The 27,701-nt window shown below is 38.6% G+C and overlaps 1 protein-coding gene across 6 annotated transcripts in view; it reads right to left on the reverse strand.

Moving 5' to 3' along the window:
- Positions 1 to 3,986: 3,986 nt before the first annotated feature.
- IL7R (interleukin 7 receptor) overlaps positions 3,987 to 27,701 on the reverse strand; it is a 33,162-nt gene continuing 9,447 nt past the window's right edge. For all 6 annotated transcript variants that reach the window (XM_027606561.2, XM_027606562.2, XM_027606564.2 and 3 more), the window contains 6 exons: positions 17,738 to 17,895; positions 12,419 to 12,576; positions 9,993 to 10,155; positions 8,970 to 9,063; positions 7,988 to 8,063; positions 3,987 to 7,577 (listed from right to left, as the gene is read on the reverse strand). In XM_027606561.2, the coding sequence (XP_027462362.2) occupies positions 7,077 to 7,577; positions 7,988 to 8,063; positions 8,970 to 9,063; positions 9,993 to 10,155; positions 12,419 to 12,576; positions 17,738 to 17,895 (1,150 nt within the window). In that variant the 3' untranslated portion in view covers positions 3,987 to 7,076. The remainder of the gene's footprint in view (positions 7,578 to 7,987; positions 8,064 to 8,969; positions 9,064 to 9,992; positions 10,156 to 12,418; positions 12,577 to 17,737; positions 17,896 to 27,701) is intronic.

The following is a 27,701-nucleotide window of genomic DNA, read 5'->3' on the forward strand; positions in this document are numbered from 1 at the left end:
TGTTTTCTAGCATATTTGTTTTCATTTTAAAAATTATTTGTATCTTTGATCTATGTTGGATTTATTTTAGAAGAAGTCGGTTAGTACTTGCCCCTTTATCTACAAATGGCGAGTGTATTGTTTTAATCTCTATTAAATAATCTACCTTTTCTCCACTAATTAGAAGTAAATGAAATTTTTATAAGTATCTAGATCTGGACACATAGGTTCTCTATGTTTATGTCTATGATTGTCAAAAAACAAAAAACAAAAAATTTTAAAAAAAGGAAAAGAAGAAGAAAAACGGAAAATCTAACCAGGGATATATGTAATTTCTAGGCAAGTAACTTTGTAGCTTTGCACTGAAAATTTTTGTCATTTTGTCGAATGTAATTTATATTGTCTTTAAAAAATGAATAAATGTCAAAATCACTCATATAGTTAGTTTCTTTTCAATTCTTTTGTTCTCCAGACTTGTGCAGCCTCTTCTTGAACACATATTTTTCCACATGATATTTAGAACAATAGCATATGTACATATGTATATGATGTGGAAAACTACACATTGCTTATTAAATATGATTATTTCTGAGCAGTGGGATTGGGGAATGAGGTCTTTTACTTGTTTTGTCATATATGTCTGTGTTTCTTGAATTTTGAGGAATAAGCAAGTATTGTTTTTAATAAATGTTCAATGAAGATTTAAAGAAATAATTCAACATATGGAAATATAATCAAAGACCTTAATGAAGTCTTTGTGTCTTTTAGTGTATTTTTTTACTTGATCCCTTTGTGTTTTCCAGATATGCAATCATTTCATCCACCAATAATAATCATTTAGTTTCCTCCTGTTTAATATTTATGCCTCTTACTTTTTCTCCTTGTCTAATTGCATTTTCTAGCATTTCAAGAACAATGTTAAATGTGGTGACAGTGGAATTTCTTCTGTTTTATTTCTAAGTTTAATGGAGTACTTTTAATATTTCACCATTGAGCATAACCCTGGCTTATATTCTATTTTTATTTTACTAAAGTTGTTTTTATTAAAAAAATTAATCCTAAGCATCACTCAAATCTGCATTGGCACCCTCACATTTAAATCCATGAAAGTTTATTGATGTGTAAAAAAGGGACTTGATAGTATATCGATCAGCCTCATGTAAGAGCACTTATTGAATTTTTATCAAAACCAATTATTCCTTAAACTATAAAGTTAATATTTCACTGTTATCAATGGATAACAGTGTCTCTAGCTTAATATTAACATATTTTCTGATTATTTATCCTTTTTGTTTAATGACTAGTCCAATTCATACTTTGCAGCAACTAATTTGTCATAAAAAAGAAAAAGTCCTTCTCAGCCTCTGTGAGTTCTCTTTTCCTCATTGAGAAATCTTTACCACAGTAGAAAAGAATTGACCCTCATAATTTACAGTTGAGGGGTCCAGCTCAAGTGTTTCTGCGGAATTCAGCATCAAAATTTTATTTTTCAAACGTCAGGGGCTTCATGTGTTGTTTGCTTCACATTTGTTTTCACCAGTTGCTTTGTGAGTGTTAACGTATTCCTCTGACCCACCAAGTTTTATGCATCATACTTTCTTTGCCTGAACAGCTGCCTCATTGCAAGCTATACACAAATCCCATACAAATGCCACAAGCCATTAAGATGTAAAGTTAGATTAGACTGCAATGTGCATCAAAAATAAACTAAATAAGTGAATAAACAAAATTAAATGCAGATATTCACCAGAGAAATGAAGCTTTGGAAAATTCTTTCCCCCACCCTATTGTTTCCCCACATCTGTGGTTACAGTGGTTAAGAGTGCAGCTGGTAAGGTAACTGTGGATGGGGAAGACAACCGACTCCTTACACGTGGCTGCCCAGATGTGCTACTCTCTCAGGGATGCAGTGCCTGCCTCTGAGCATCCCTAGCCTGGCGTCATTCTATCCTGGTTGGTGATGAGGAAGCACACTGATTAATACAATATCATTCACTAACATGCTGATTCGTTCATTCCATGTTATGACTGGGTGCCTTCTAGATCTTAGGTACTGTTTTTAACAACACACATACACCCCAAATAAGTCACAGTTCTCTCTGCCAGAGTACTTAGAAGCCCAGAGGGGAGTCAGATTAGATAATGCCAAATCAGTGTGGTGACGATAGAGGTAAGCATAAGGTGTTTTTAGGATTCCTCCATAAACCCTGATACACACATGAAATTTATTATACCACATCCCTGATTAAAATCCTCCCAGGTACTCCCACCACCTGAAGACTAAATCAAAACTTCTTAGTTTAACCATTGGTTCCCACCAATTCTGCCAAGTGCCATCTTAACCACTGCTCAGCAGACTCTCTGCCTGTGGATGGCTTCCACTGAACCACCTGCCAAATGACCCAGCACTCTTCATTCTCTCTGTGGGATACATTGACACCTACATTGAGACTTGCCTGCTAGCAGGTTATCTTCTAGTGCACTCCGTACCCACCAAGTGAGAAATAAACTCACTCAAGTCAGTCCTACATGTTCCAGACTTGTTTAGGCCAACTGGACCTGTTACTGTGATCATATTATGAGGCTGATAAAGTATGAGTATGCAAAGAAAGACTGATGTGGATCCATGAGAACTACCTTCAGTGGTTTGAAAAAAACCTGACAAAGGCATGTTGAAAGAATACCACAGGGTGGAAAACATGATGGCATGAGATTGGGCTGGAGAATACCTTTAAAAAAAGTTAGACATCTACACTTAGATTTTTTTTTTTTTTGTAAGTGTTTGAGTCATCCATCTTAAAGAAAGCAAAACTAGAAAGAGTAGATGATGTGTTGCAGTGTGCTTCACCAAAGAAAGATGATTGAAGCTATGGTCAACAACCCACAGCCCAAAGGAGCAGCTTTGGCCTGGTTACAAATGAGTGGTGAATGGACATACAGTCAGATGTTTTTAATTAAAATAAAGTGTTCCAGGCAGAACTGTATTATTTTTTATAAAAGTGTCCTGTGTCTGACTTTTGGGAACAACCAACCCCCTACTGTTCCCAACAGAGGCAGGCAAGGAGACATCACCGATTGTATCTGTAACTCCCCTAAAATGTCCCATGTTCTGTCACAACTCCATGACTTTGAGCACAGTTTCCTTTGCCAGGAAATGTCCTCCGGGCTCCTGTATCTGGCACATTCCTGTTCACTCTGCACTGCCATATCAAGTGTGATTTCCTTCACATTGCCTCTCCTGGTTTGTTTGTTATTTTTTCCTTCCTCAGCCAGCAGCAGCAGCTCATTCCTATATTTGGGGACCATCCTACTCTACGAGATGCAACCTCTTACTGTAGAGGGTGCAAACACCAGCTATTCTCTTCTCTGCTTCCCACTGCCTGAGTCCAGGTACCTGAGCTAGGCAGAGTTACACGCAACCGCAGGCTCCAGCAACATGAAGCTGCCGGACACTGCAGCCAGATCTGCTCTGGGGTTGCTGGTGGTGGCAGTGCAGGAGGCTGACTTCAGTTTCTGGGGGTGCCAGTGCTAGAAAGAAGGGGTGGCTTTGTGGACTCCATGTTTGGTTCCTTGATCTTCTCAGATATTCTGGATTCTGGGAGGACTCTAGTAGCCTTTCTTAAATCACTTTTCTGCTCAAATCAGCCCAAATTTGTTTTGATAGCTTCAACTGAGAACCCTGATGATACTTTGCCTTCAAGGCTGTGATATGACATTGTGACTGTTCCTATGTGTATTTGCCCCCCCCAGTGATTGTGAGCTGGAAACCGTGCATCTCATCTCTGTAAGTGCCTAGCACAGGACAAAGGAACACAAAGCAGATACTCAACAAATTGCTGTTAATTCCTTAATCTGTGAATTCATTACTTAATCACTGAGTGAGTTTCCCCTGAAGATCCAAATATAAAATGACAGCAAATGACACCAGAATGTGTTCAGTGGCTGGGGAGAATTGTGGCCCATTCTGCCCCTATTCCTCACAGAAGACAAGCACAGGCACAGAGAGTTCCATAGCATTTAATTAAATATGAGATGGTAACACACATTGGATACTTAGATACTTAGCAGCTCTGCAAAATGTTTGTAATGCACATGGGAAGTACACGGTCCAATCAGAGACCTTCACTGTAGTGAATGCTAGAGAGTTTTTAGAATAATCCCAAAGAAAAACCACTGAGCTGACACAAATACCATCGGATATGTCCCATTCCAGTTGTCTTACCACATATTCTCACTGCCTTCCTGGTCAGTTCTGTCTTCTAGCCCCTCTAGAAAAGCCATGAAAACACAAGTAGGTGCATCTGAAATAGCCCATCTTTGGCTTTTCTGAAGCCAGTTTCCATGGAAACCAGAAGGACAGGAGAGGCAATGGCTAGTGGAAAATCAGTTGGATAAGCCAAGGCTCTCTAGGTCCAGCCAGGATTGTTGAATTGACCAAATGAGCTGCCTGTTTAACAGCTCTCATTTCACGCTACATAGAACTAGCAGTTTACATCACTGTGAACTTACATCACTTACATCACTGTAAACTTACATCACTTACATCACTGAGTGCGTTGTCTCTCACCAGCTTTTCTTTCTTTCTTAATGAAATCCAAAAGAGGGTTGGTCAGAACAGACTTGTAATCTGATATTATACAATGTCCCTGAGTATAAGGTCACACATGAGCAGCAGTTATGATTATAAGAGGATAATACACGGATTTTAAATTCCTCCAGTAACAGACAGACATTCACACACGAAATTCAAATGATAATTTGTGCCCAACAATACTGAAACACGGGATTTTAGAGCTGGAGTGACTTGGATCTTCCTCTAGACTTATCCCCTCATTTCTTTGAGAGATTATCTACTATGTCAGGGAAACAAACTTCTGGCTTTCAGTCCTGACCTCACACCTAAGGTGGAGTAACTTACCTGTCCTTTCTGTGCCCCAATTTTCCCATAAGTCAAAGCTAATGACACACTCATGGGACTTCTGTGGATAAGGTACAAGAGAACCAGGCTAGCACGAGGTTTCCTGTGATGACCTCCTCTTTGAGACCTGGTTCCCATTTCTACAAAAGGTAAAGAACACATGTCCACCTGGTGGAAAAGGTCTTCTGCTGCTGACACACCAGACAGATTCTGCTTTTCCTCCCCATAGACGTGTATCACTTTTTTGGCATTTTTTCCTGATTGTCTTCAACAGGCTGCTTTGAACATGCCTCTATTATAGCACTTTGTGTGATTATAATCATTTGTTTACAAAACTGCCACTTTCATTAGATTTTTCCACTTTATAAGGCCCCCAACTTTATTTGTCTTAGATCCCCTACACCCAGCTCTGTGGCTGGCACATAGCAGGCTTTCCATAAATACTTGTCAAGGGAAATGAAAGGGATAATGCTTATGGAAATGCTTTGAAAATCACAAAAGCACTAAGCAGATCTAAGGGAATGTGAGATTATATTCATCACTACTGATTCAGAGAAAAGGGTTTGGAAAGTACAATGCCCAATGGAAGAATAAACGATCTTATTATCATTAGGCCTCTAAGCCAGCGGATAAGATCTGTTCAACAAAATTTAAAACCCCCTTCCCAGATATCACAAAACAAAACAAATAAGAAAATTAAAAACAGGTCACCCCCCAACAAACTAAAAACAGAACAAAAAGATACAAAATGTCAACAACAGTGACAAACCCCTGAACAAAACCAAGTCAAACCCTGAATCTTTGCCCTTCATGATTTCCTGTGCCTCTGCTGCCCTGTGTGGTTCTGCATGTACCCAGGGGCTGGAGGCCTGTGCGAGAGGCCTCCGCTGTTCTCCCCTGGGTTGCAATTTCTCAGCTGCCTTGACTTGGTTTGAGATAGTCACTAGAAATTCAACTAGACCAAGAAATGCAAGAAGACACATGTCGAATCTTCTTTATCTTCAAGAACAGGGCCAAGTCGGACTCATTCACTGCATATGCTTAGAGTTCTCCCTGAAGCTTGTGGCAAGATACAAGGCCATAAAACTCAGGACAGTCTGTAGACACATTTGGGTTGGGGCAGTCTCTACACAGATATAAAGTTATTCTTGGCTTATTGCTCAAATGCCCCTGTGTTCAGAGCTGGAAACAGATTCTTCTATTATTGATGGATGCAGCTGAGTGGTGGTAGCAAGAGAATCAAGCCCTGGATAACTAACAATAGAAATTCTGGGCTTCTCTTTTTTCAGAAAAAAACAAAATCAAATAGAATTCGTGTTTTTTTCTTGCCTTCTTCAGTTTTTGTAGACATGGCTGGTCATGGTAGTTCACATACTATATGACCCCCTCTTTCCCTTAGCCTTTTTTCGTTTCGGTGCTCATGGCCCTATGTGTCTGGGGAACTCCTGGCTTATGCTGCTTGTCCTGGAATGAGTATTTATAACTTCCCCTTTCGCTTTCAAAAGTGACCCAATTTGGACAATAAATTATATAGTCACCCCGTCCGTTCTTAGTGAGGTTTGGCACTTGTGAATGGGACAGGCTCTAGTCAAGGGGAAGGCACATGGCTTGGGGGGGGGGTGGCGGTGGGGAACCACAGTTAGACTCCGGCCATCAAACTCCACGCTGAGTGAGGACAAAGTGGATAGGTTACTTAACGCCCCCAAGCCTCAGTTTCATCATCTGTTAGGAAAGAGAATAATAATAATAATAATAACAATCGCCCCAGTGCCCAGGATTACCATGAAGATGCAGGGAGACAAGCTGTGTAGAGCACAGCATACACAGTGAGCCCTAGTGATGGTAGCTCTCAGCGCGGTTCTCCTTTCCCTCTGTCTTCCCTTGCCCTCTTCCTGCCTTCCACCCCCTCCCTCCTCTTCTCTACCCTTTCTTTAATTCTTTCCTGCTTCTTTTTCTTTCTGAAATAATGGACGAATTTGGGGTGCCTGAAGCAGAGCGCTCCTGCCTCAAGCCAAATGCCCTGGAGTGCGGAGGAGTGGTCCAAGCTATGTTTCTGAATCCTGTAGATTATATGGAGGGCTGGCATTAATTGTTTCTTCTTTGTGCTGCAAGGGGAAGTAAGTAGGAGCTTAGTCATCTTTGTTGGTCATCATGGTTCCAGTCCTGTGTTTCTGACAATTCATTGGTTTTGGTAGAAGCTGGACATAGTGACATATGCTTCTTCCTGACTTGATCCCAAGGAAGTGAGCACGGGCTGTCCCTGGGCAGTTGGGCTCAGTGTCAGGATTCCTGACTGGAAAGGAGATGGAGTGGGCACAGTGCTATTTGTAGTTCCTGGGCCAAGCAGCAGGCCCTGGTACACATGAGGTCCATTCTTGCCGCCTTCCCTGCAGTCTGGGGACCTGGAAGAGGATTGCACAAGGGCCTCACACATACTGATGCTCCCAGCCAGGCATCCGAAGGGTAAATCTTCTCTGAAAGCTTTTGGGGTGATGGCTGCATGCTCCGATGGCCAGGTGGGGCCCTGCATACCCCCTCCAAGCCTCCGCTTCTCAGACTCGTCTAGTTGTGAAGAAGTGTCTTGCAGAAAGCTTTCTGCTTCATCTCTAGCTTGAATGCCATCCACCTTATGAATCTGGCAGTCCAGGAAGCTTTCCGGATTGAAACTCACATTCAAATTCTACACCAGAAAAGAGAGAAGGCATTTAGAGTGCTCCAGAGGGACACACGAGCAAAGGTTCAGTCCATGGGAGGACGTAAAGAACTTTCTGACAGGGGTCTACCAGAGAATGTCAGAAAATTACCCACATGTTCTAGTTGACTCTGCCTCTGGAGACACTCTGACACATCAGAGTCTGAAGGGACTGGCTATGCCCTCCTGCCCTGGGGAAGTCTGGGAGACTTCTGAGACTTGTATCTCATTTTAGTTTCCCACCTCTAGGGAGGTACAGCCCAGATCTCATGAGGGACCCTAGTCATGGGATGCACAAAAGACCAAAACTTATGGCTGAACTCTTCCCTATCCTGCAATATCATTCTTGGCTACTGGGATGCCTCCAACATTGTGGTAGAAGCACCAGAAGCACTCACCTTTTTGGGTTTCTTGCACAGTTGTTCCAGAGTCTTCTTATGATCAGGGAGGCTGGGCCACACGATAGGTTTAATTCTGAAATAAGAGGACATTGACAGAGAGGAAATGAATGGTGAGGGAGCATGCACAGTAGGTCTTTCCACTCATTCTGAGCCAGAAATCAGAAGAGCAGGTTTCTAGTCTTGGCTCTGCCACAACTCTAGGTGGGTGAGCTTGGACAAGTGACTTGCTTTCCCTGGGCCCCAGTGTCCTATCGATTCACAGAGGGGTTATTGTCAGTGATCTCCATGAACACCTCTGGGGGAGAGCCCTGGGGAAGAGGAACAGTGAGGTTTGGCAATGGTGTAGCTATGGAACCAACATTCACCCTGTTCATCTACTCCTAATATAGGTGTTGTCATCTTATTCCTCCTCTCTACTGGCAGCAACTCCTCTGCTCTTATTCTGGTGGAGATGAAGAATATTATCTAAGTCACCCAGGAAAATTGCTTTAGGGTGTACTTTACAAGTTGGAGTCTCATGAGAATATGTGGCACTGTGCTGTGGGAGTCTTCCTAGAATATTAATAACTTGAAGGTACATGTCAAAAAGATCATTTTTATAATGAAGCAAACATGGCTCTGTCATGGGGTAGAATGTAAAAGTCCCATGAAGTCATGTGTTGAAATTCAAGCCTTCAAATACATTCTGCATTTTCCCTGGGTACCCCCAGCTGCCCAGACATTTTGGAGGCATAGTTCCTATTCCTTTAGGAGAAAAAGTTGGGGAGGAGGGTTTGCCCTATGTCTAATTTACATATTTTCAAATCTTTATGAAATTAACTGTTGAAATTCACCAGTGCCCCAGGCTAGGGAGGAATGTGGGCACTGTAATCCCTGAAATGCCTTATTCCTCTTTGTGGTTTTCTCATTAATAAATAGGGTTAGAGCTCCAACTGTCTGGGGCTCCATGTAACCATCCTCTTGATTAGTTAAAGTTCACCTTTTTTTCCATAACGCACAGGCCAAGATGACCATCAGAGCCACAGAGAAGAAACTCAGAATGCTAATAGTTAGTAAAACAGGATCCATCCTCCCTGGAATGCAAGGATAGATCTTGGTTAGCAATCATTAACCACGCAGTGGGGGAGGCTTTCAGGGTGCTTTGAATTTATTTAGTAACTTAGGACCATTTATTATTTCTTCAAAGTTGCTCTTCAGTGAATAGGATGATACACTAGCTTTATGCACTAGGAATTTTGGCTTCAGTAAGTGGCACTGAATTGGGTGACCAGGTCTAGAACATCTGTCACCTGAAATATAAAAGTGACCAGGTGTCTAAGGCTGGCAGCACTCTCTCCCCAACTCCCACCACCAAGAGAAGGAAGCCCAGTAGGAGAATGATGAGGTGGATGCTCTACATTACAGGCTCGGCAATTTCCCGTCTGAGAATGGGAGGCTCGGATGGCAGAACGGTTCCCCTCATACCTCAAAGAGAAGGTATGTGTGCAGTGTTTTGGTTCCTCAGGGGCCTGCCTGAGCCATGTTCTTTGTTTTTTCTGGCAATTCTCTCTTCCTAGACCACATGGATATCTTTGTTATTCTGAAAAAGGAGACATGGAAGAGCAGCACTTGCTTGCCTGTCTTCCATCACCAAAGGTGTTCCCTAGAGGGGCTTTACAGAGACCAGCCATTGGGATTCCAATCTAAATTGATAAAGTGGAGGTAGTAGGTGGGCATTTCGTTCAGAATTAGTAGCAATTCCCAAGGGCACCTGGGTCAATAGAGTAATTGATGGTATCAGTAGAGTCATTTGATCAATGACTGAGGGCCCGGCTCCCACCACTTCCTTGTTCTTCACCAAAGGGGCAAAGATGGCAGGTCCTTCTCCAAAGACAGTGAAAGAATGCCCTCAGGGAGTCCTAACTTGTGCGTTCATTTCCCCTCTCTGGCTCTCACTCTTGCTCACACACTTTGACATGCAAAGCACTATGCAGGGCACAAAGACTCTTCGGTCACTTCCCACCTGTGATCTCTGGAGTTCTGAAGTGGAAGGTTGGACTCCATTCACTCCAGAAGCCTTGAAAATAGTTGGCGTTAGGGATGGACCGGACTTTAATCTCATACATTGCATCAGGTTGTAGCTTTCTCTGTAGAAGGGTCAGCTTTGTACTGGATAAGTTCACATGCTAAAGAGCAAAACATGCCATTACATTTTTAGGATTGAAAAAGAAGTGCTGCCCAGATCCCCTGAATCATTTCAAGTTGAGTGCCTTTAGTCACATGGGTACTCTCGTTAGGAAAAGGAGCTATGACACGGGGAGAACCATGTGTAAGCTCCTAAATGATGCTACCAGTGGTCAAGGAGGGCAACAGTACCATGGGTCTTTGTTCAGGTGAGCTGGGCTCTCCCACTCCAGGAGGATATAAATCACTCCCAGGCTCCCACCTTCCTTTCCACACTTCAATTTCTTTCTTTCTTTTTTTTTTTTTTCCTCCTTCTCGCCTTTCACATTCCAAACGGAAATAAAAGGGAATGGTAAGGTTAGTGAGCAGGAATAATTTCTCTCTAGAAAGATACCATCCTACACTGCAAATAGCAATACAGAGACAACAGTATCTTCAAAAATGTGTATCACCCTTAAGAAAAAAAAGCATCTTTCAATTTGATCGGTAAAAAGTTAATATTCCATTGCTATTTACATTTATACTTTTTATTATGTTATATTTATACTTATTCAATTATTAGTTTTCATATATTTATTGAATTTACGTATTTCTTTTTTTTTTTAAAGATTTTATTTATGTATTTGACAGAGAGAGAGAGAGCGAGAGTGGGAACACAAGCGGGGGTATGGGAGAGGGAGAAGCAGGCTTCCCGCCGAGTGGGGAGCCCGATGCAGGGCTCCATCCCAGGACCCTGGGATCATGACCTGAGCCGAAGGCAGACGCTTAACGACAGCCACCCAGGCGCCCCTGAATTTACGTATTTCTAATTTATGAGACATTTCCAAGTTTCTTGCTAATTTTTCTGTTGTTACATTTGTCCTTTTCTTAATGATTTATAAAACCTCTTTAAATATGCCAGATATTAATCATCTGTCAGTTGTATGTGTGACAATTTAATCCTAATTTCTAATTAGCCTTATGACTTTGATTATTGTGTGTGCTGACATTTATAAACCTTTATTTTTATGTAGTCACATGTATCCATCTTTTGCCTTTTTTTACTGCTTTTATGCTTAGAATATTCTTCTTCATCTCAAGATTATATAAACATTTACCTATATTTTTTCTGTCTTGTTTAGAGTTTCACTTTTACATAATTTCCTTAAATCATCTTTATATTTTATTTTTTAATATGGAGCAAGTCAGGCAATTAACTTAATTTTTTCTGCAAGCAGAGAACTGACTGTCCTGATACCATTTATTCAACATCCTTCCTTTCTCCACTATAGGTGCTTTTCCATTGGTGTAATTTTCAGATGAAGACTGAAAAGGGCAGGATCAAGGTAGCCTAGTTTGTGTGGTGGGTGGGTAGAAGGAGTAAGAAGGCTGTTTAGGGCAGACATTACACTTAATATAAGTACTGTACAGCAGCATGCTGCGGACAAAGAAGGCTAATCTTGGCCTGAGAAAAGGGAACAGTATGGATAAGTAGATACTCTTTTCACCTTGAGAAAGAGAAGCCATCATCTGGTTTTTGCCCATGTGATACGAAACGGACAGAAGTTAAGCCAGTAGGTTCAGGGGAACCTGAAAATCTGGGACTCCCTACTTTTCTCCCATCTTTTCCCCAAGACAGATTTCAGGGACAGCCAGACCATTCCAATGACAGCGACTCATGGATCTAAATAATCCTCCAGATTATGATACAAATGAAGTTTTTTACTTTGAGGATGAAGAACTCAGGCTTAAAAAAAAAATGAAGAAAAATATTCCACTGCCCTCCTTACTTCAGGCTGCTTCCACAACTCCTGTGAACCAAACTGTGGCTATGAGTTGGTGATGGTTTTTGCCTGATTTGCCAGTGAGAGTTGTATACTTTTTGAGACCCCCCCCCAAATAAAGAGGATTGATTTGGTCTTAATCTATATTGCTAATCAACAGCATAATTTAGAAACATTATAAAAACAAAAAATAGAACAAGAAAAAAAAATAAGAGCTAGAATGGGATGGCCCAGAGAAGATCTAGGTTTTGTGAAACCTGAAGCTTTTATACTTTGGGGAGCTCCTTTCAGGAAAAAGTATATTTTGAACACAAAATTGCTAGGGGCCCTCCCCAGGTGAATGTACCTCTGGGACCATAAAATTTATAACATTAAGAAGTTTTTATTTTATAGTTTCATGTATTTTTAATTTTGTGTATTTTATGTAAATTTGCTTATTAAGTATATTTATATATACATCTTTATGAATGTTATAATAGATAAATGTAGTTAATCTACATACCATCCAGTCATTTTCATTTTTTTCCTGGCGATAGGCTACCTCATGCATTAATTCTTTCACATACTTCTTTTGTGAGTGAGATGTGTTAAATGTCACCAGAAAGTCATTTGCTCCCTTGCGATAGATGACTCTTATGTCAAAAGGAGCCTCGGGTTTAACTGGAAAGGAAAAAGAAAGGAGGTCAGTCTATAGGGCAGTCAAGAAAATAATTATACTTTTTAAAGTTCATCTATTCTGAACATCACATTCTTTTTCTGGGTCAGTAACTGGGCAACAGTTCAGAAAACCATTTCTTCTTCTTCCTGGTCCACGGTCTGACTACGCTTTTCAGCCTCCCCAGCAGTTGGGTGTGGTCTTGAGTGCAATGTGGGTGGAAGTGATGTGCACCACCTCCCATCCTGGCCCAGAAACCTTACATGTCTGGCCCTTTGCTTATTGCCTTTCCACCACTTGGAGTCATATGTTGAAGAGAGTGGGACCACAGGATGGAGGAACTCTGAATATTGCTTGGAGGAGCATCAGCCACAGATTAGAAATACCCATTTTGGCTCTTATGTGAGCAAGAAATAAACTTTTGGTGTTTGAGATATCATATGTTTTAGGGCTTATTTGTTATAGCAGCTAGTGCTAATTCTGCACTAAAACAGATTCTCTTTGCCTTTTGAATACTAGAGAACTTGCTACTAACTAGCCCCAAAACAGGAGTATTTAAGCTTGGAGTCCTCATTATTCCAATAAAATCAGATTGTAAGCTGGGAGTCTTGTACCTCACCTCAGCTATGTAAAAGTTGAGGGTCTGCTTCCTGGCCCTAAGCTCATAACTTCCAGTGTGACTTCAGTCTAATTTGCATTAGCTCTAAATTCTTCTCTGGTCTCTCCCTTCTGTCTGCCTGCCATGCAAAATTCCTCTTAGGATCACACGCACCATATATGAAATGATATTGGAGGGAGATAGGTTTTATTCTAGGCAGAACCAACCCAGATAAAGATACTAAATTCCTCGAAAAGCATGCGTGTCATGTGGCCTCCCCACCATTTTCCAGGGGCTTTCCTGTCTTGGGTTCTTAGCTGCTCTATCACCAAAGCCTGGGATGGTAGTTAGCTGTCTAAAGATGGGACAGCCACTTTTTTGCATAGCTGATCTCAGACAGAGATGGGCAGCACACAGGCTAAAATCTAAGCTAACCATATTGTTAATGGGAGAGTATGTGTTCATCAGACTCTTCGTCTGTAGACTGAGCTGGATTCTAAGCTATCTGATTTGGGCTTTAAGGCCGACTTGCTGACCAAGTAAAGTGAACTCACGTGGTGGAATTTGGCTCACTTATTGTAGTCACTTGCTCATAGTGGTAACCACCTAAGGTTTTCCTGCATTGCCCCAGAGATCCTGAAAAAGAGGAAGTGTCTCCTTCTTTGCCCTTTGATGTCTTGTAAAAGAGGAAATTTATTCTTTTTTACTCTTAGATGCACTATAGAAAGGGAAGGTGCCCTGGGGAAACAAGGGGAAAGGCGGGTGGGTATAATGAAACAGACCAACAGAGAATACTGTCAACCCTTTACACCTGCCAAGCCAGTTCCTACCCTTCATTCAAAGGAATAATTAAGATTCACATTCTCAACGAAACCTCTGACACTGAATTCCTTGCTTCATTCCCATCTCCCAAGGGACTCCCAATAATGGAAGAATTAAGGGAAGAACAGACTGGTATTGATTATATACCTACTAAGCACTAAGTGCTTTACTTACACAAGCTTCCACCAACAATCCCTAATTACTGCTATACTGATGAGGAAACTGAGTCTCAGAGAGGTTAATTAAGTTCAGGCTTCCTATAAAATGGTTTGATAGTATTTAAATCCAATTCTGTCTGATTCTGAGGCTCGCTCTTTTTATTTAGCTTTTGTTTCTGTGCTCCATTATCTCACACTGGCTTGTCCAGGTGTCCTCCAAATAGGTCTGTCTCTGGCCCAAAGGGTGTCTTTGAGCACATTAGAAAAAGTTGCTCATTCCTCAAGCAAAACTTTTATAAGTTAATTTATTCTGGAAACAATCTGAACAATAACACAGATTTATCCCACCGAGGCAAATGGGAAGGGAGGAAGCTGCCCCTCTAGCCTTATCAGAGGGACCACACCTAAAGAAGAAGTGAGGGCCAGGTGGTTGCAGGGGAACTCTGGTCTAGGGCTGAATCAGGGACTTCCAGTTTAAATTCAATTAAATAATAGTTCTGCCAATAAAATAGCACCTTAAGAACCAGAAGAAGGTACTACTGAGCGACATGCCTCCACTAACTCTCATCCTGCTTGCTTACGGGTGCTTTCCAAAGCCCCACAAGGCTCATAACTCCAAGTTCACAGGGGCCCATGCTATCAGGTGTGAGCACACCTGCTTTTCTCCTTTAGACCCTCAGATGTGGCTTGTTAGGTTTGTTTCTGCTGGGGTAGAGAAAATGGGCCTCTGAGAGCACTGGGTATGATTTGAGAATTCAGACGGATAGGGTGCCACCTGGAGTCCTGAGTATTCACATGCTCACTTTCTAAAATGCCAGGATCTGTCAGAAGACTGAGAATCTCTGCACTCGGTACCTGTTCTCAGAAAAGTGAATATATGTTTGCAATTCCAGTGGTAAACTTTAGATATCATGCTCTTGTGCAGTGCACTAACCAACCATCCATAACAGCCTAGTCTACAAATGACAAAACCCAGTTTCCTTGTGTACCATACTCAGAATTACCTTGTTGTTGTTACCACTTTCTTAGACAGTACTCACATAGGTTGTGGCCTATGTTGCTATGTGGACAACATGCACAACCCTCTGCCTAGTCTCTTTTTCACTATCTCTGCCTTTTTATAGGATAATTATTCACAGGTAGAACTTCTGCTTTTACTCTCTATTTTTACCAATTTAGTGAAGCAAAGCTAAGGTAGACTCAAAGTTTCTCACCTCCTTGTTGTCTCTAATGAGTATTGCTCTCTTACCTTTGATTTTCTTTTTGGGTGCTGAAGAAGGGGTTGAGAATAAGGAGAGAGAGTGAGTCATAGTATTTAAAACCAGCAAAAGAATGCATCGCTTCAATCACTTTGGCCAATTTCCCCCCGTGTATATTGTTTCATCTATAAATACCCATAGGTAGAATAAATGCGGGTAGTTATTATTCTATTGCACTGATGCATTGTAATTGGCTTAGACATTCTCCTACACCAGAGGCTCTCTGAGGTTTTGAAAAGAACTTTATTCACCCCAGGGTCATAATCTGTAAGTACTGGGAAAAAAAACTTCTGTGTTTATGTTCCCAATCTTCCTGATTACTTTGATTTACTTGCCTGGTAACCAAATGGGGAATTTGTAATTAATATAGACTTATAACCAGGTAATTGAATGGATTTACTAATTCATATTATTATGTATGTGGATACTGTATAGAGCCAAAGGAAACATGTAGTTGAGTTTACCGATTCAGATTATAATTTTATTTGAAATATAATTATTATATATTTTTTGGCAAATTGTAATATGAATATCCTAAGCCAAATTAGATTGGCTATGCCTCACTTCTCAATAACAAGTCTCTTAGGAAGATGTGATAGTAATTTCATGTGTCAGCTTGGCTGGGCTGTGGTGCCCACTTGTCTGGTCAAACACTAGTCTAAAAGTATCATTTTTTTTTTAAGACGACTAACATTGAACTCAGTACACTTTGAATAAAACAGATTACCCTCCATAATGTGGTGCTCCTCATGCAATCAGATGAAGGCTTTAAAAGCAAAGACGGAGGGTGCCTTGCTGGCTCACTCAGAAGAGCATGCCACTCTTGATCCTGGGGTCATGAGTTCAAGACCCATGTTATGTGTAGAGATTACTTAAATAAAAAAATAAATAAACTTAAAAAAATAAAACAAAGACTGAGATCTCCTGAAAAGAAGCAATTTTACTTCAGGATTGCAATATAGAGACCCTGCTTGAGGTTCCAGAGCATGACCTTACCCTATGGGATTTGGACTCCAGACTGAAATATCCAATCTTACCTGAGTTCCTAGCATTCTGGCTTTCCCTATAGATTTCAGACTTGCCAGCCCCAACAATCATATGAGCAATTCCTTAAAATAAATCTCTTTCATATCTATATCTCTATCTACATATTATCTACCTATCTATCATCTATTTATCTATCATCTATTTATCTATCGTCTATCATCTATCTATCATCTAACTATTTACCTATCATCTATCTGTCATCTATCTATCATCTATCTATCATCTATTTATCTATCATCTATCTATTTATCTATCATCTATCATCTATCTGTCATCTATCTATCATCTATCTATCTATTATCTATCATTTATCTATCTATCTATCATCTGTCATCTATTTATCTATCATTATCATCTATCTATCATCTATCATCTATCTATTTATCTATCATCTATCTATTTATCTATCATCTATCTACCATCTATCTATCATCTATTTATCATCTATCTATCATCTATCTATCTATCATCTATCATCTATCTATTTATCTATCTATCTATCATCTATCATCTATTTATCTATCATCTATCATCTATCTATCTATCATCTATCTATCATCTATCTATCTATCTATCTATCTATCTATCTATCTATCATCTATCTATCATCTATCTATCTATCTATCATCTATCTGTTTATCTATCATCTATCTATCTATCATCTATTTATCATCTATCTATTTATCTATCATCTATCTATCTATCTGTCTATCTGTTTATCTATCATCTATCTATCTATCTATCATCTATCATCTATCTATCTATCTATCTATCATCTATCTATTTATCTATCATCTATCTATGTATCATCTGTCTATCTATATCTCCTATTGGTTCTGTTTCCTCTGGAGAACTCTAATACAGAAGTCATATTTACTTTTAAAAATAACTTGATAATTTAACAGAACACACTCAGAATATGGTAGGTACATGGAAGAAGACTGCAAGGAATTCAGAAGAAGGTAAGATGAGGAAGGAGAGGACATACATTGGTGGACGACAGAGGCCCAGATCCAGTGAACCCTCACACAGATGAACTATTCCTGCAGTCACTATCCTTCATACTGAGTTTGAAGACCCTCAGAATTCTCTTGTAGTAAGAATTAGTGCCATTCACTTCACAACTTGCATTTCTTTAAATAATTCCTTCCATTAGGGAATTTGCTATTCCTTATTGAATACAGCTTTCATGATTTGTCTACTTTTAACATGAAGTCCGGCGAGAACCAATGTGTCCATATGCCCCCAAACAGCAATCACACCCCTGTACCCGGGTTCTCACCTATCTCGACTATGTTCAATTTCTTGGAAGTTATGTTCTTTCCTCCAAGCTTCACATGTATTTCGCTGTCTCCAATGAGTAAGAATTTCTTTGTCTTAATGAAATACATCTCTTGCAGTTTATCAAAAGTCAGGCATTTTACATTCAAAAGGGCCCCACTGTAGGAACAAAAAGGGAATCCATCTTAAATCAAGTAGGAGTTTCTGTATATAATAGAAATACAATGTACATTTTAGTTGTGTGACTTCAACTCTGTCCACAGGTATGCAGATGGGTAGGTGCTTATGAAAGAGAGAGAGAGAGAATTAAATAGTGTGGCTTCTTGCTACCGTCAGACCTAGTGATGATATACTCAGGCATTAGGATGCAACTGAATCTGAAACCATCAAAGCATGTTCATGAAAAAGATGGAAAATTCCTATTTTTTAAGAATCAATCATTGAAAAACAAATACTTTGTTTAGATGAGAAGGTAATTGCTCTTTTTGATGTCCTGCAGAAATAAATTGAGAAAATAAAACCTGTAAAGAAACATTGACCAAAAAAAGTTAAAGGAAATGATACAATAGTCTAAAGGATTATATACATAAAACCATACACACTTAATGGGTAATTTAGGGATTTTCAAAGGTAATTTTGACTGTGCTCCACTTTTACCTCATCAACAGACTTTAAAAGCAACCTTCTTCCCATATTCCCTAGCTTTACAGACAATAGCCATGCTCTAGGAATTGAACGCTGTTACTTCTATCCCTTCCTCTTCCCAATTAGGATCAGATTTCAGGAAAATGAGGGAGAGAATTCGTTACCTACCGTACAACTCACATCAAAACTCCTCATTGGGGCACCTGGGGGGCTCAACTGGTTAAGCGTCTGCCTTTGGCTTAGATCATGATCCCAGGGTCCTGGGATTGAGCTCCCTGCTCAGCATGGAGTCTGCTTGTCCCTCTCCCTCAACCCCTCCCACCACTCATGCGCACTCTCTCTCTCTCTCTCTCAAATAAGTAAAAAAAAAATCTTTTTTAAAAAAGTGCCACATTATACTTTTTTAATAAAAATTATAAGTTTGAGTTCCAGGAATAACAAAACAACTTATATCATACTAGTCCTCTAATATTTAATTATTACAAAACTTGGACAAGCTATTTTTTTTTTTTTGGAAATCCTATTTAAAAGCTTTAGAGAGTAACCAAAAATATGCAGAAATGAAAGGGAACTTTCGCCTTTAAAAAAAGGTGGATGAGATCTTTGTTTCTGCTTTTTTCTTTTTCTTTGTTTGATGGCACTCCTCAGGTCACACTGTGACAGACATCTAGAATCTAATGGGAAACCACAATTTTGTTGTCTTTAGAAGTAAGAGGACTGCCTGCATGGCTGGATATTTTTAATGGGGAAAAGCCCAGAAATGAGGACGCTATGGAGATGTAAGTCACCAAATCTGCATATAAACTCTGCTCATATCATTATAGGTCCCTTTAATTGTCAAGTGTGGAAGAGACTCCAAGGAAACCATGGGCTAACAATAGCTAGATGGCTCTAGAAAGAACTGAGCTGAGATTTTAGGTGCTGTCTCAAAAGAAAAGAGAATCTGAAGATTAATCCAGTCCTGTCAACAAACTAACAGAGCTAAAACTAACATTCAGAAGAGGAAGTTAACAGAATCCAGAAAATCTATTACCAATAGTGCCTTCCTACATTCAAAAGCTACTACAAATGACTAAAAAAGAAAAAATGAGACCCATAGTCAAGACAAAAAGCAGTCAATGTAAAGCAGTCACCCTAAGGTGACCAGATGTTAGAATTAGCAGAAAAGGATTTTCAAGTAGCTTTTGTAAATATGTTCAAGGGCTAAACAAAGAATATGGTCATAATGATTGAATAGATGTGTAATGTTAGTGGAGAAGTGGAAACTGTAAAAGGGAAACAGATGAAAATACTGTAACTGACAAGTAAATCTAAAATTTGTAAAAATGCACTGAGAGCATTGGATGGGCTTAATGGCAGATTGAAGATGGCAGAGGAAAGGGTCAGTGAACTTGAAAATAGAGCAATAGCAAGTTTTCAGTCTAAAATAACAGAAATCCTCAGTGATGTGTAGGATGATATCAAGAGGATAAATAAATATGTAATTAGAATTCCAGAACAAGAAAAGATAAAGTACTTGGATAAAAAAAAAATAGATAAAAAATAATGGCTCCAAATTTCCCAAATGTAACAAAAATGTCTATTTTTAGGTTTAAGAAACTCAGCAAATCCAAGCAGGATCAATCTGAAGAAAACCATACCTAGGCACATCACAGTCAAATGGCTGAAAAACAAAGACAAATAGAAAATTTTGAAGTATCTAGAGAAAAATATCATTTCTGATCAGAAACTACAGGAACCAAAGACCCTGGAATAATATCTTTAAAACTCTGAAAGAGAGAAAAAAAATATGTCCACCTTGAATTCTTACATGCACAAAATATTCTTTAATAATGAAGGCCAAGTGAAGATATTTCCAGATAAATAAAAATTGAGATAATTTGTTTTAACTTCTTTAGACCAGAGGGCAATAATACTATATGGAATTGCAGATCTATAGGAGGCAACTAGGTATACCAGAAAGGCTATACTTGGGTAAATGTAAAAGACAATATATATTTTTTTCTCTTAAATTATTTAAAGATAAATGATTGCTTAAAATAAATATTATAACATTATTGTGGCATTTATAATGTATGGTAGATGTAAAAATATATAACAATAGTGCATAGGATAGGATGTGGTAAGTGGAACTATATTATTGTATTGTTGCAAGTTTCTTATATTTTATATATGAAATAGTACAATATTAACTCTAAGTAAACTATGATAAGGTTGAATATTAAAACTGTTAGAGCAATCACTAAGAAAAAGATATTGCCTAAAAGTACAAATAAGGAAGAAATTGAATATCTCAATAGCTCTATTTCTTTCAGAGGAATTACATTTATTATCAACAAACTTCCCTACTAAGAAAATTCTATGCCAGATAGTTCTATGCTGGTGAATTCTATCAAATATATAAGAAATAGTGCCAATTCTACACAAATTACTCCAGAAAATAGAATAGAAATAGACCTTATCCAACTTATTTTATGAAGTTAGCTCAACCCTGGTATCAAGAGCTGGCAAAAATATTACAGAAAAGAAATTTACAGATAAATGTCTCCCTAGAATGTATATTGAAATTTCCTCAAGAAAATATTAACACATTGATTTACTACTATGAGAAAGTAGGACAAATCCCAGCAAATCAAGGTAGGTTCAGCAAAGATGAATAATACGATTCACCATATTATCAGGATAAAAGGCATAAATAATCTGATTATCTCAGGTAATGCAGGTAGACATATGACAAAATTCAACACCCACTTATGATAAAAACTCTCAGCAGACAATTAACAGAAGACTACCTCAACATGATAAAGGAAATTTACAGTCTACAGTTAAAATCATATTTAATGGTCAAATTGTGAACATTTTTCCACTTTGATAAGGACAAAATGGGAATATCCACTTTCACCATTTTTATTTATCAGAGTACTGGAGGTTCTAGCCAGTGCATAAGGCAAGAGGAACAAACAAACAAAAAGACACCCAGTTTGGAAAGGAAGAAAAAAAGCCTTTCCTTGCAGACAACATTATATAGATACTCCAACACAATTACAGGAACTAGTAGGGTGAATTCTTCAAGGTCAGAATATAAAAGACAATTATATTTCTATAGGCTAGTATCAAACTATTAGAAAATAAATTTCAAAAACAACAGCTCCATTTATGATAACAATAAACATAAAATGCTTAGGGATAAAATTAATAAAGAATGTTCAAGGCCTTTGCAATGGACATTATAAAACATTCCTCAGAGCTATTAAAGGAGATCTGAATAAATGGAGAGGCACATTCATGTTTAGCAAATTTAGTAGTGAGAAGATAGCAAACTCCCCCAATGTGGCGTATATAACATTAATCAAAATCTCAGCAGGATTTAAAAGAAAAATGACAAGCTGATTCTAAAACTTATGTGGAAATACAAATAACTCAGAATAGTCAAACCAACATTGAAAAAGTAGAGCAAATATGGAACAGTCAGAGCAGCTGATTTCAAATTTACTACAGAGCTATGAAAATGGGGCCATTTTAACACTGGCATAAGAATAGATAAATTGGGGCACCTGGATGGCTCAGTTGGTTTAGTGTCTGCCTTCTGCTCAGTCATGATCCCAGGAACCTGGGATTGAGCCCAGAATTGGGCTCCCTGCTCAGCTGGGAGTTTGCTTGTCTCTCTCCCTCTGCCCCTCCCCCCTGCTCATGTGCATGCTCTCTCTCTCTCAAAAATAAATAAATAAAATCTTAAGAAAAAAGAATAAATAAGTTGATCAATAGAAAGTATAGACCTCAGAAATAGACTTGCACATAGAAGCTTAACTGATTTTCAATACAAGTGCCTTATCAATTTGATGGGAAATAGAAAATCTTTTCAGCAAACTGTCCTGGAACAACTGAATAAATATGTGGAAGATATGAAACTTAATCTTATGAAAAATTAATTAGATATGAATTATAGACCTAAATGTAAAGGCTCAAACTATAAAATGTCCAGGAGAAAACATAGGAAAATATCTTTCTGACTTTGGGAGTAGACAAAAGTAGTAATAACACAAGCAAAAATTAAACACAATAGAGAAAAAAAGACATATTGGACTTTGATCAAAATGAAAACTTCTTCCCCATTAAAATACACCAATAAGAAAATGAAATGGCAAGCTACACACTGGCAGAAATAGTTGTAATGCATATATCTGACAAAGGAATTGTATCCAGAACATATAAAGAATTCATACCCATCAACAATGAAAGGATAAATAACTCCGTAAAAAAGACAAAAGGCTTTACCGGACACCTGCCACAAGAAGACATACAAATGGCCAGCAACTACTCAAAAAGATGGTCAACATTATTTGTTATTTGAGAAAATCACGAGATACTATTTCAAAGCCAAAGGTCAGAGATGATGTGTAGCTCTCACACTTTGTTGGTTGGAGAGTAGAATGGTATAACCACTTTGGAAAACTTCTGGGATGTTTCTTATAAAGCTAAACACACACCTGCCCTATGATTCATCAATTCCACTCTGAGGTTTTTACTGCAGAGAAATGAAAGTGTGTATCAACAAACAGATCTGTAAAAAAAAAAAAAATCTAATAGCAACTTAAAAAAATAATAGTCTCAAATTTGAAAAAACTCCAGTGTCCATCAAGAGGAGAAAGGATTCAAAGCTTGTGATATATTCATTCAGTGGAATTAATAGTCAGCAGTTGAAAAGACAAGTTCTGAGACACACATCAACATGGATAATTCTTAAAAACATTTTGTTGTGTGAGAGAATTCATATAGAAAAGAGTAAACAGTGTGTTATTCCATTTATAAGAACTATTGGAAACTGGCAAAACCAAGGGGTGATGGATTGCTCACAGGGGATGAGTGGCTGGAAGGGGACTGGAGGCATCCTTCTAGGGTGAAAGAAATGTTCTGTATTAAAGAAGGAAGCAAAATATGTGTTCTCATTGTAAAAAATAATTAAACAATGAAGAATAAAAATAAAAGTAGTCATTTCTCTTCCTTCCTCAATCCTCAATTTAATTTCCCTCTCCTGTGATAAACATGATTACCAATTTGTTTTCCTACATGCTTCTCTAGCCAAATAGCTCTGAAAAGTGGTATAGTTGGCTCGAATTTGAAGTGGGAATTGTGGCAGAAAAATAAAGGTTTTGTACAGGTTTGTTTACATGGAAAGAATTCTTCTCATTAACCAGATATTTTTAAAAAGATCATAGGGAATATATTCTAAAAAGGTCCTTTACTACCTACAATCCCAAATATGTTGGTTTTCTTTGGTAAACTGGATGTAGGTATATTTTTCTTGGCATGTGCTCAAGTGAGCCCTTTCTGGGATTGTTCCTGGACTCAGCAGAAAGAACATGTCTGTGGCTTGAGGTGAGGTGGGCATGAGGTTAAAATCTGAGGAGGATGCCTCAGCTTTACGGGCAGAGTCTCCCAGCTCTGGGCTGCTATGGTCTTTGAGTGACCAGTTACTCTCCTATATTCAGACAAAGATAGAGATGGGTAAAGAAATTTTAAGTTTATTAATTGTTTAACTATATTTACTATTTGTGGGACCTTCCTTAAAATTGTCCCAACCTCAGTTATAGTTTTTTTGTTAACTGTTATATTTTAGGGTATGCAGTTGTTTTGGCTTTAAGTGTGTGTGTGTGTGTGTGTGTGTGTGTGTGTGTGTGTGTGTATCGGAGTTTCTAGAGAGTGTGTCCCTCATTAAAGTTTTCCCCCTCGGAGTAGAGTAAATATTAAAAGCAAATTTTTAAGTTAGGCCACATGGATACAAGAGGACAAACTTGGGACGAGTGTCACATGGAAAGTTCTGAAGATGGCAACATGTCATAATTGGATGAATAAGGATAGAAGGGGAGAATTGGAGCAGTATCCTATTTCTGAATTTTAGGTAAGACATATGATGTAGAGAAATTAGAAAGATAACGACTTTTAGTTCAGTCATTGAGTTTAGAATATATTTGTAAGTAAAGCGTGGTGGAATATTCAATTATAAATCCTTAACAGGTAGCAAGTTCTTGGTATTATTGGAAGTTTAAGAAGAACCTAAAATAGTATTCTTGGTTCATTCCCACTTTTTGGAGAATGAGATTAATAAGCAATGAAATATAAAGGATCACCATAAGGTTGGCTTGTGAGCCTGGGCATCCTTTTAAGGGTCTGAACTCCAGGAGCCACCCTATATGGAGGGGAAGCCATGCCAGGAGCTAAGAAAACCCAGTGGCCTATGGTAGACGACCTTGCTTTGTACCAATGACCCTGGCCTCAGAAGATTGGAGGAAACTTAGTGTCTTCCCCATGAGTATTCAACTCAAGTCAATCCGATTCATTTCAATTAACTTAACTAAGTTAAAACAATTTACTTGGTTGCTTAAATATGTATTGCTAAGATTAGAAATATTCTAGAACTACACCGTCCAACACGATAGCCATTACCCAGTATGTGGTTATTGAACACTTGAAATATGGCTAAACTGTGATGTGCTCTAACTATGAAATATACAACAGATTTTGAAGATTTAGCATGCAAAAAAGAATGTAAAATATCTCATTAATATTTTTGTTTATATTGTTATATGCTGAAATGATAATATTTTGGATATATTAGGTTAAATAAAATATTAAATTAAATATGTTATATTAAATATGTTAATTTAAATTAAATTAATTTCACCTATTTATTTTTTCTTTTTTTAAATGTGGTTACTAGAAAATTTAGAATTACATATATGGCTCACACATTTGTGGATTGCACTGTATTTCTATTGGACAGAGCCATTTTAGGGTATTTTGGGGGGAGGAAAAAAAAGCACTGCAAGTATCCAATGTTAAAATTAAACACAGAGACCACACTTGAAAATCCCTGGGCAGACAAAATCAGATAGTCATATATGCAAATGTTTTAGCTCACTTTGCAAGACAAGCAAGATTAACTTAACCTGGGTGACTTCTTGCTTAAGTCTGAAAATCATAAGCAAAACTTAAATCGTTTGCCAAAACTGATAGGAGGTAACCACTAACCAATTTCCTTTCGGTTAAGAAAATTCTAATATTATAGCCAATCACGGTAAAGAATGAACACTCATCGCCTTTACACGACATAAGCTGCTTTATAACAATATATCTCTAAGCCTCATTCCATATTTTAGTTTAAGCACTCCTGGTTTGCAAACTTTTTGGTACATGCACAATAAACTTTCACAAATTACTACTTCAGTGATTTGCTGGCTTTACTTCTATTTTCTGTTTTAGTTTTTTAATGAACTTTTTTTTTCATTTAATGTACTTTTGACCGCAAGTGGTCCTATAGGCTAACAAATTTGGGCCTGTAGGACCTTCCCAGGGGACATCAACCCTAAGCCATTCACACAAACCCTCTTGTTCTGAAAACAGGGAGAGACTGCTGAGGAGACCATAGTGCCTGCTTCTCTACCCTATCTCTAGCTTCCTAAATCTCCTGCAATCATTTGTGGTTTAGCTTGATAAATGCATTTCTCCTGATGGGACAGACAGGTATCTATATGGAAATATTAAAAACAGAAACAAAAACAAACTGTAGCTTTTATTACTCATTTGGCCTCAAAAGACAGAATCTATCTCAAAAATGTCAAACAGCTTTCGAAGTTAGTATAGTTTACTGGAGAAGGACTAAATTAATCACCTGACAGATATTGCTAGTAATTCTAGAACATGAGGTAGATTTGGAAGTGTGCCTGTGACAAGGGTGGTAAATGATGAAACCAAGAATGACATATGTGAAGTGGTATCTGTAGGTGGCACATGGGAGTGACTGTGGTACCCCCAAGAATGTGGGAACAAAGGAAATCAGTTGCCTTCTGAGAGCTGACTCTGGAAATTACACAAACATCTAAAAGGCAGGGTTCCCAATTCAAGTGCCTATGGTGTCTATGAAAGTGGGCCTAACTTCAGGTCTAAGATTTAATTGTCCACCCACAGGTGCAGCTGGACTTCTATTCAGGTATTTTTGCTGTCTGGGCCCGCTATTATCAAATCTGATTTTTAAAGAGATAACCTAGATGTTTAAGTGCTTGCAGCTAATCCTAAAAAATTAATAAGCACTTTGAGATCTGAACCAAATAACTCTCGTCTTAAAATCAACAAACAAACTTCCTTTGTTTTGCTTTGTATTTAGAACAAAGTTTTGATCACATTTTTTAATGAAAATTAGTCTACCTTGAGAATTAAGTACCATTTACAGGTACTGACCATATACCAAATACCCCAATGCCAGGATTGTTGTTTTGATTGGAGAGTTTAAGTAACTCCTTGATCATAGAGTTCCTTAAGTGTTGCTACTGGGAGTCTAACGTAGGTGCCTATTTTCAGTGCCTGTTTTGTCATTCCAGGTACCTGAGAGCTGGTTAATGTTCTGGGAATAAAAATTTTCAGATCCCCCAGTAAGAGTGGATTTATACTGATATGCACCCTACTGGCCTGCTCTGTTTCTCTTCTCCCCAAGACCAAGTCGCATAGGTCCTGAGCCCAGTATGAATATCTGGTAACTATTGTACTTGTATCTACCAATGTGAAATCATCAGTTGGCATGCCGGTAATCTAATTCTGCAATTTTGGCTAATCCAAATCCATTCCTGAGAGATGGAGCCTCTCATTGAACACTAAGTAATTTGGTTTCTAACCCTGGGAGAATGGTGGCTAGATCAGACAGGTGGTAAACTCATCTAGGAAAATAAATGCCCCTAGTAAGCTGGGAAATAGCACCTGGTTTCTATCAACAATCTGACCTGTGTAAAGACTTCATCAGAAAGCACATTTTTCAGTCATTTCCAATTTCTTCTTTATAAACATGTTAAAGGAACAGAGAGTTCCAATAAAGCTAGTTTCATTGGAAAAACAACCTAGCCAAAAGCAACCTAGCCTAGCCACCAAATGTAGCACAGTAGGTGACTTTGATTTGAGAAACAATGTCCCCGTTGGGCCTAGGATTTGCATGAAAATCCCCCTTGAGGTATACCTTCACAAAAACAGCTGCTCTCCAGGAGCACCTAAACCTCCTCATATTTATTGTTTCACACTGCAAAACATGTCTTAAGACAATCCCTTTCCTACTGAAATATCTAAATCCAATTGAAAATCCCCAACGGAAGTTGCAGATAGATTATAATATGACAGGAAAAATCAAGAGATTTGCAAAAGGAAGTGGGCAAGTTTGTTCAAGTGGGCAAGGAAGTGGTGTGAGCGAAAGTGGCCAGAAAGGTCATCTCAGCCTCCCAAGGAGAAACTACATGAGCACTGCAGTCCACTAAATAGCTGGGTGGAAACCCAAAGTCAAA

The sequence above is a fragment of the Zalophus californianus genome, chromosome 5 (assembly GCF_009762305.2).
Source record: "Zalophus californianus isolate mZalCal1 chromosome 5, mZalCal1.pri.v2, whole genome shotgun sequence".
Taxonomy (NCBI): Eukaryota; Metazoa; Chordata; class Mammalia; order Carnivora; family Otariidae; genus Zalophus; species Zalophus californianus.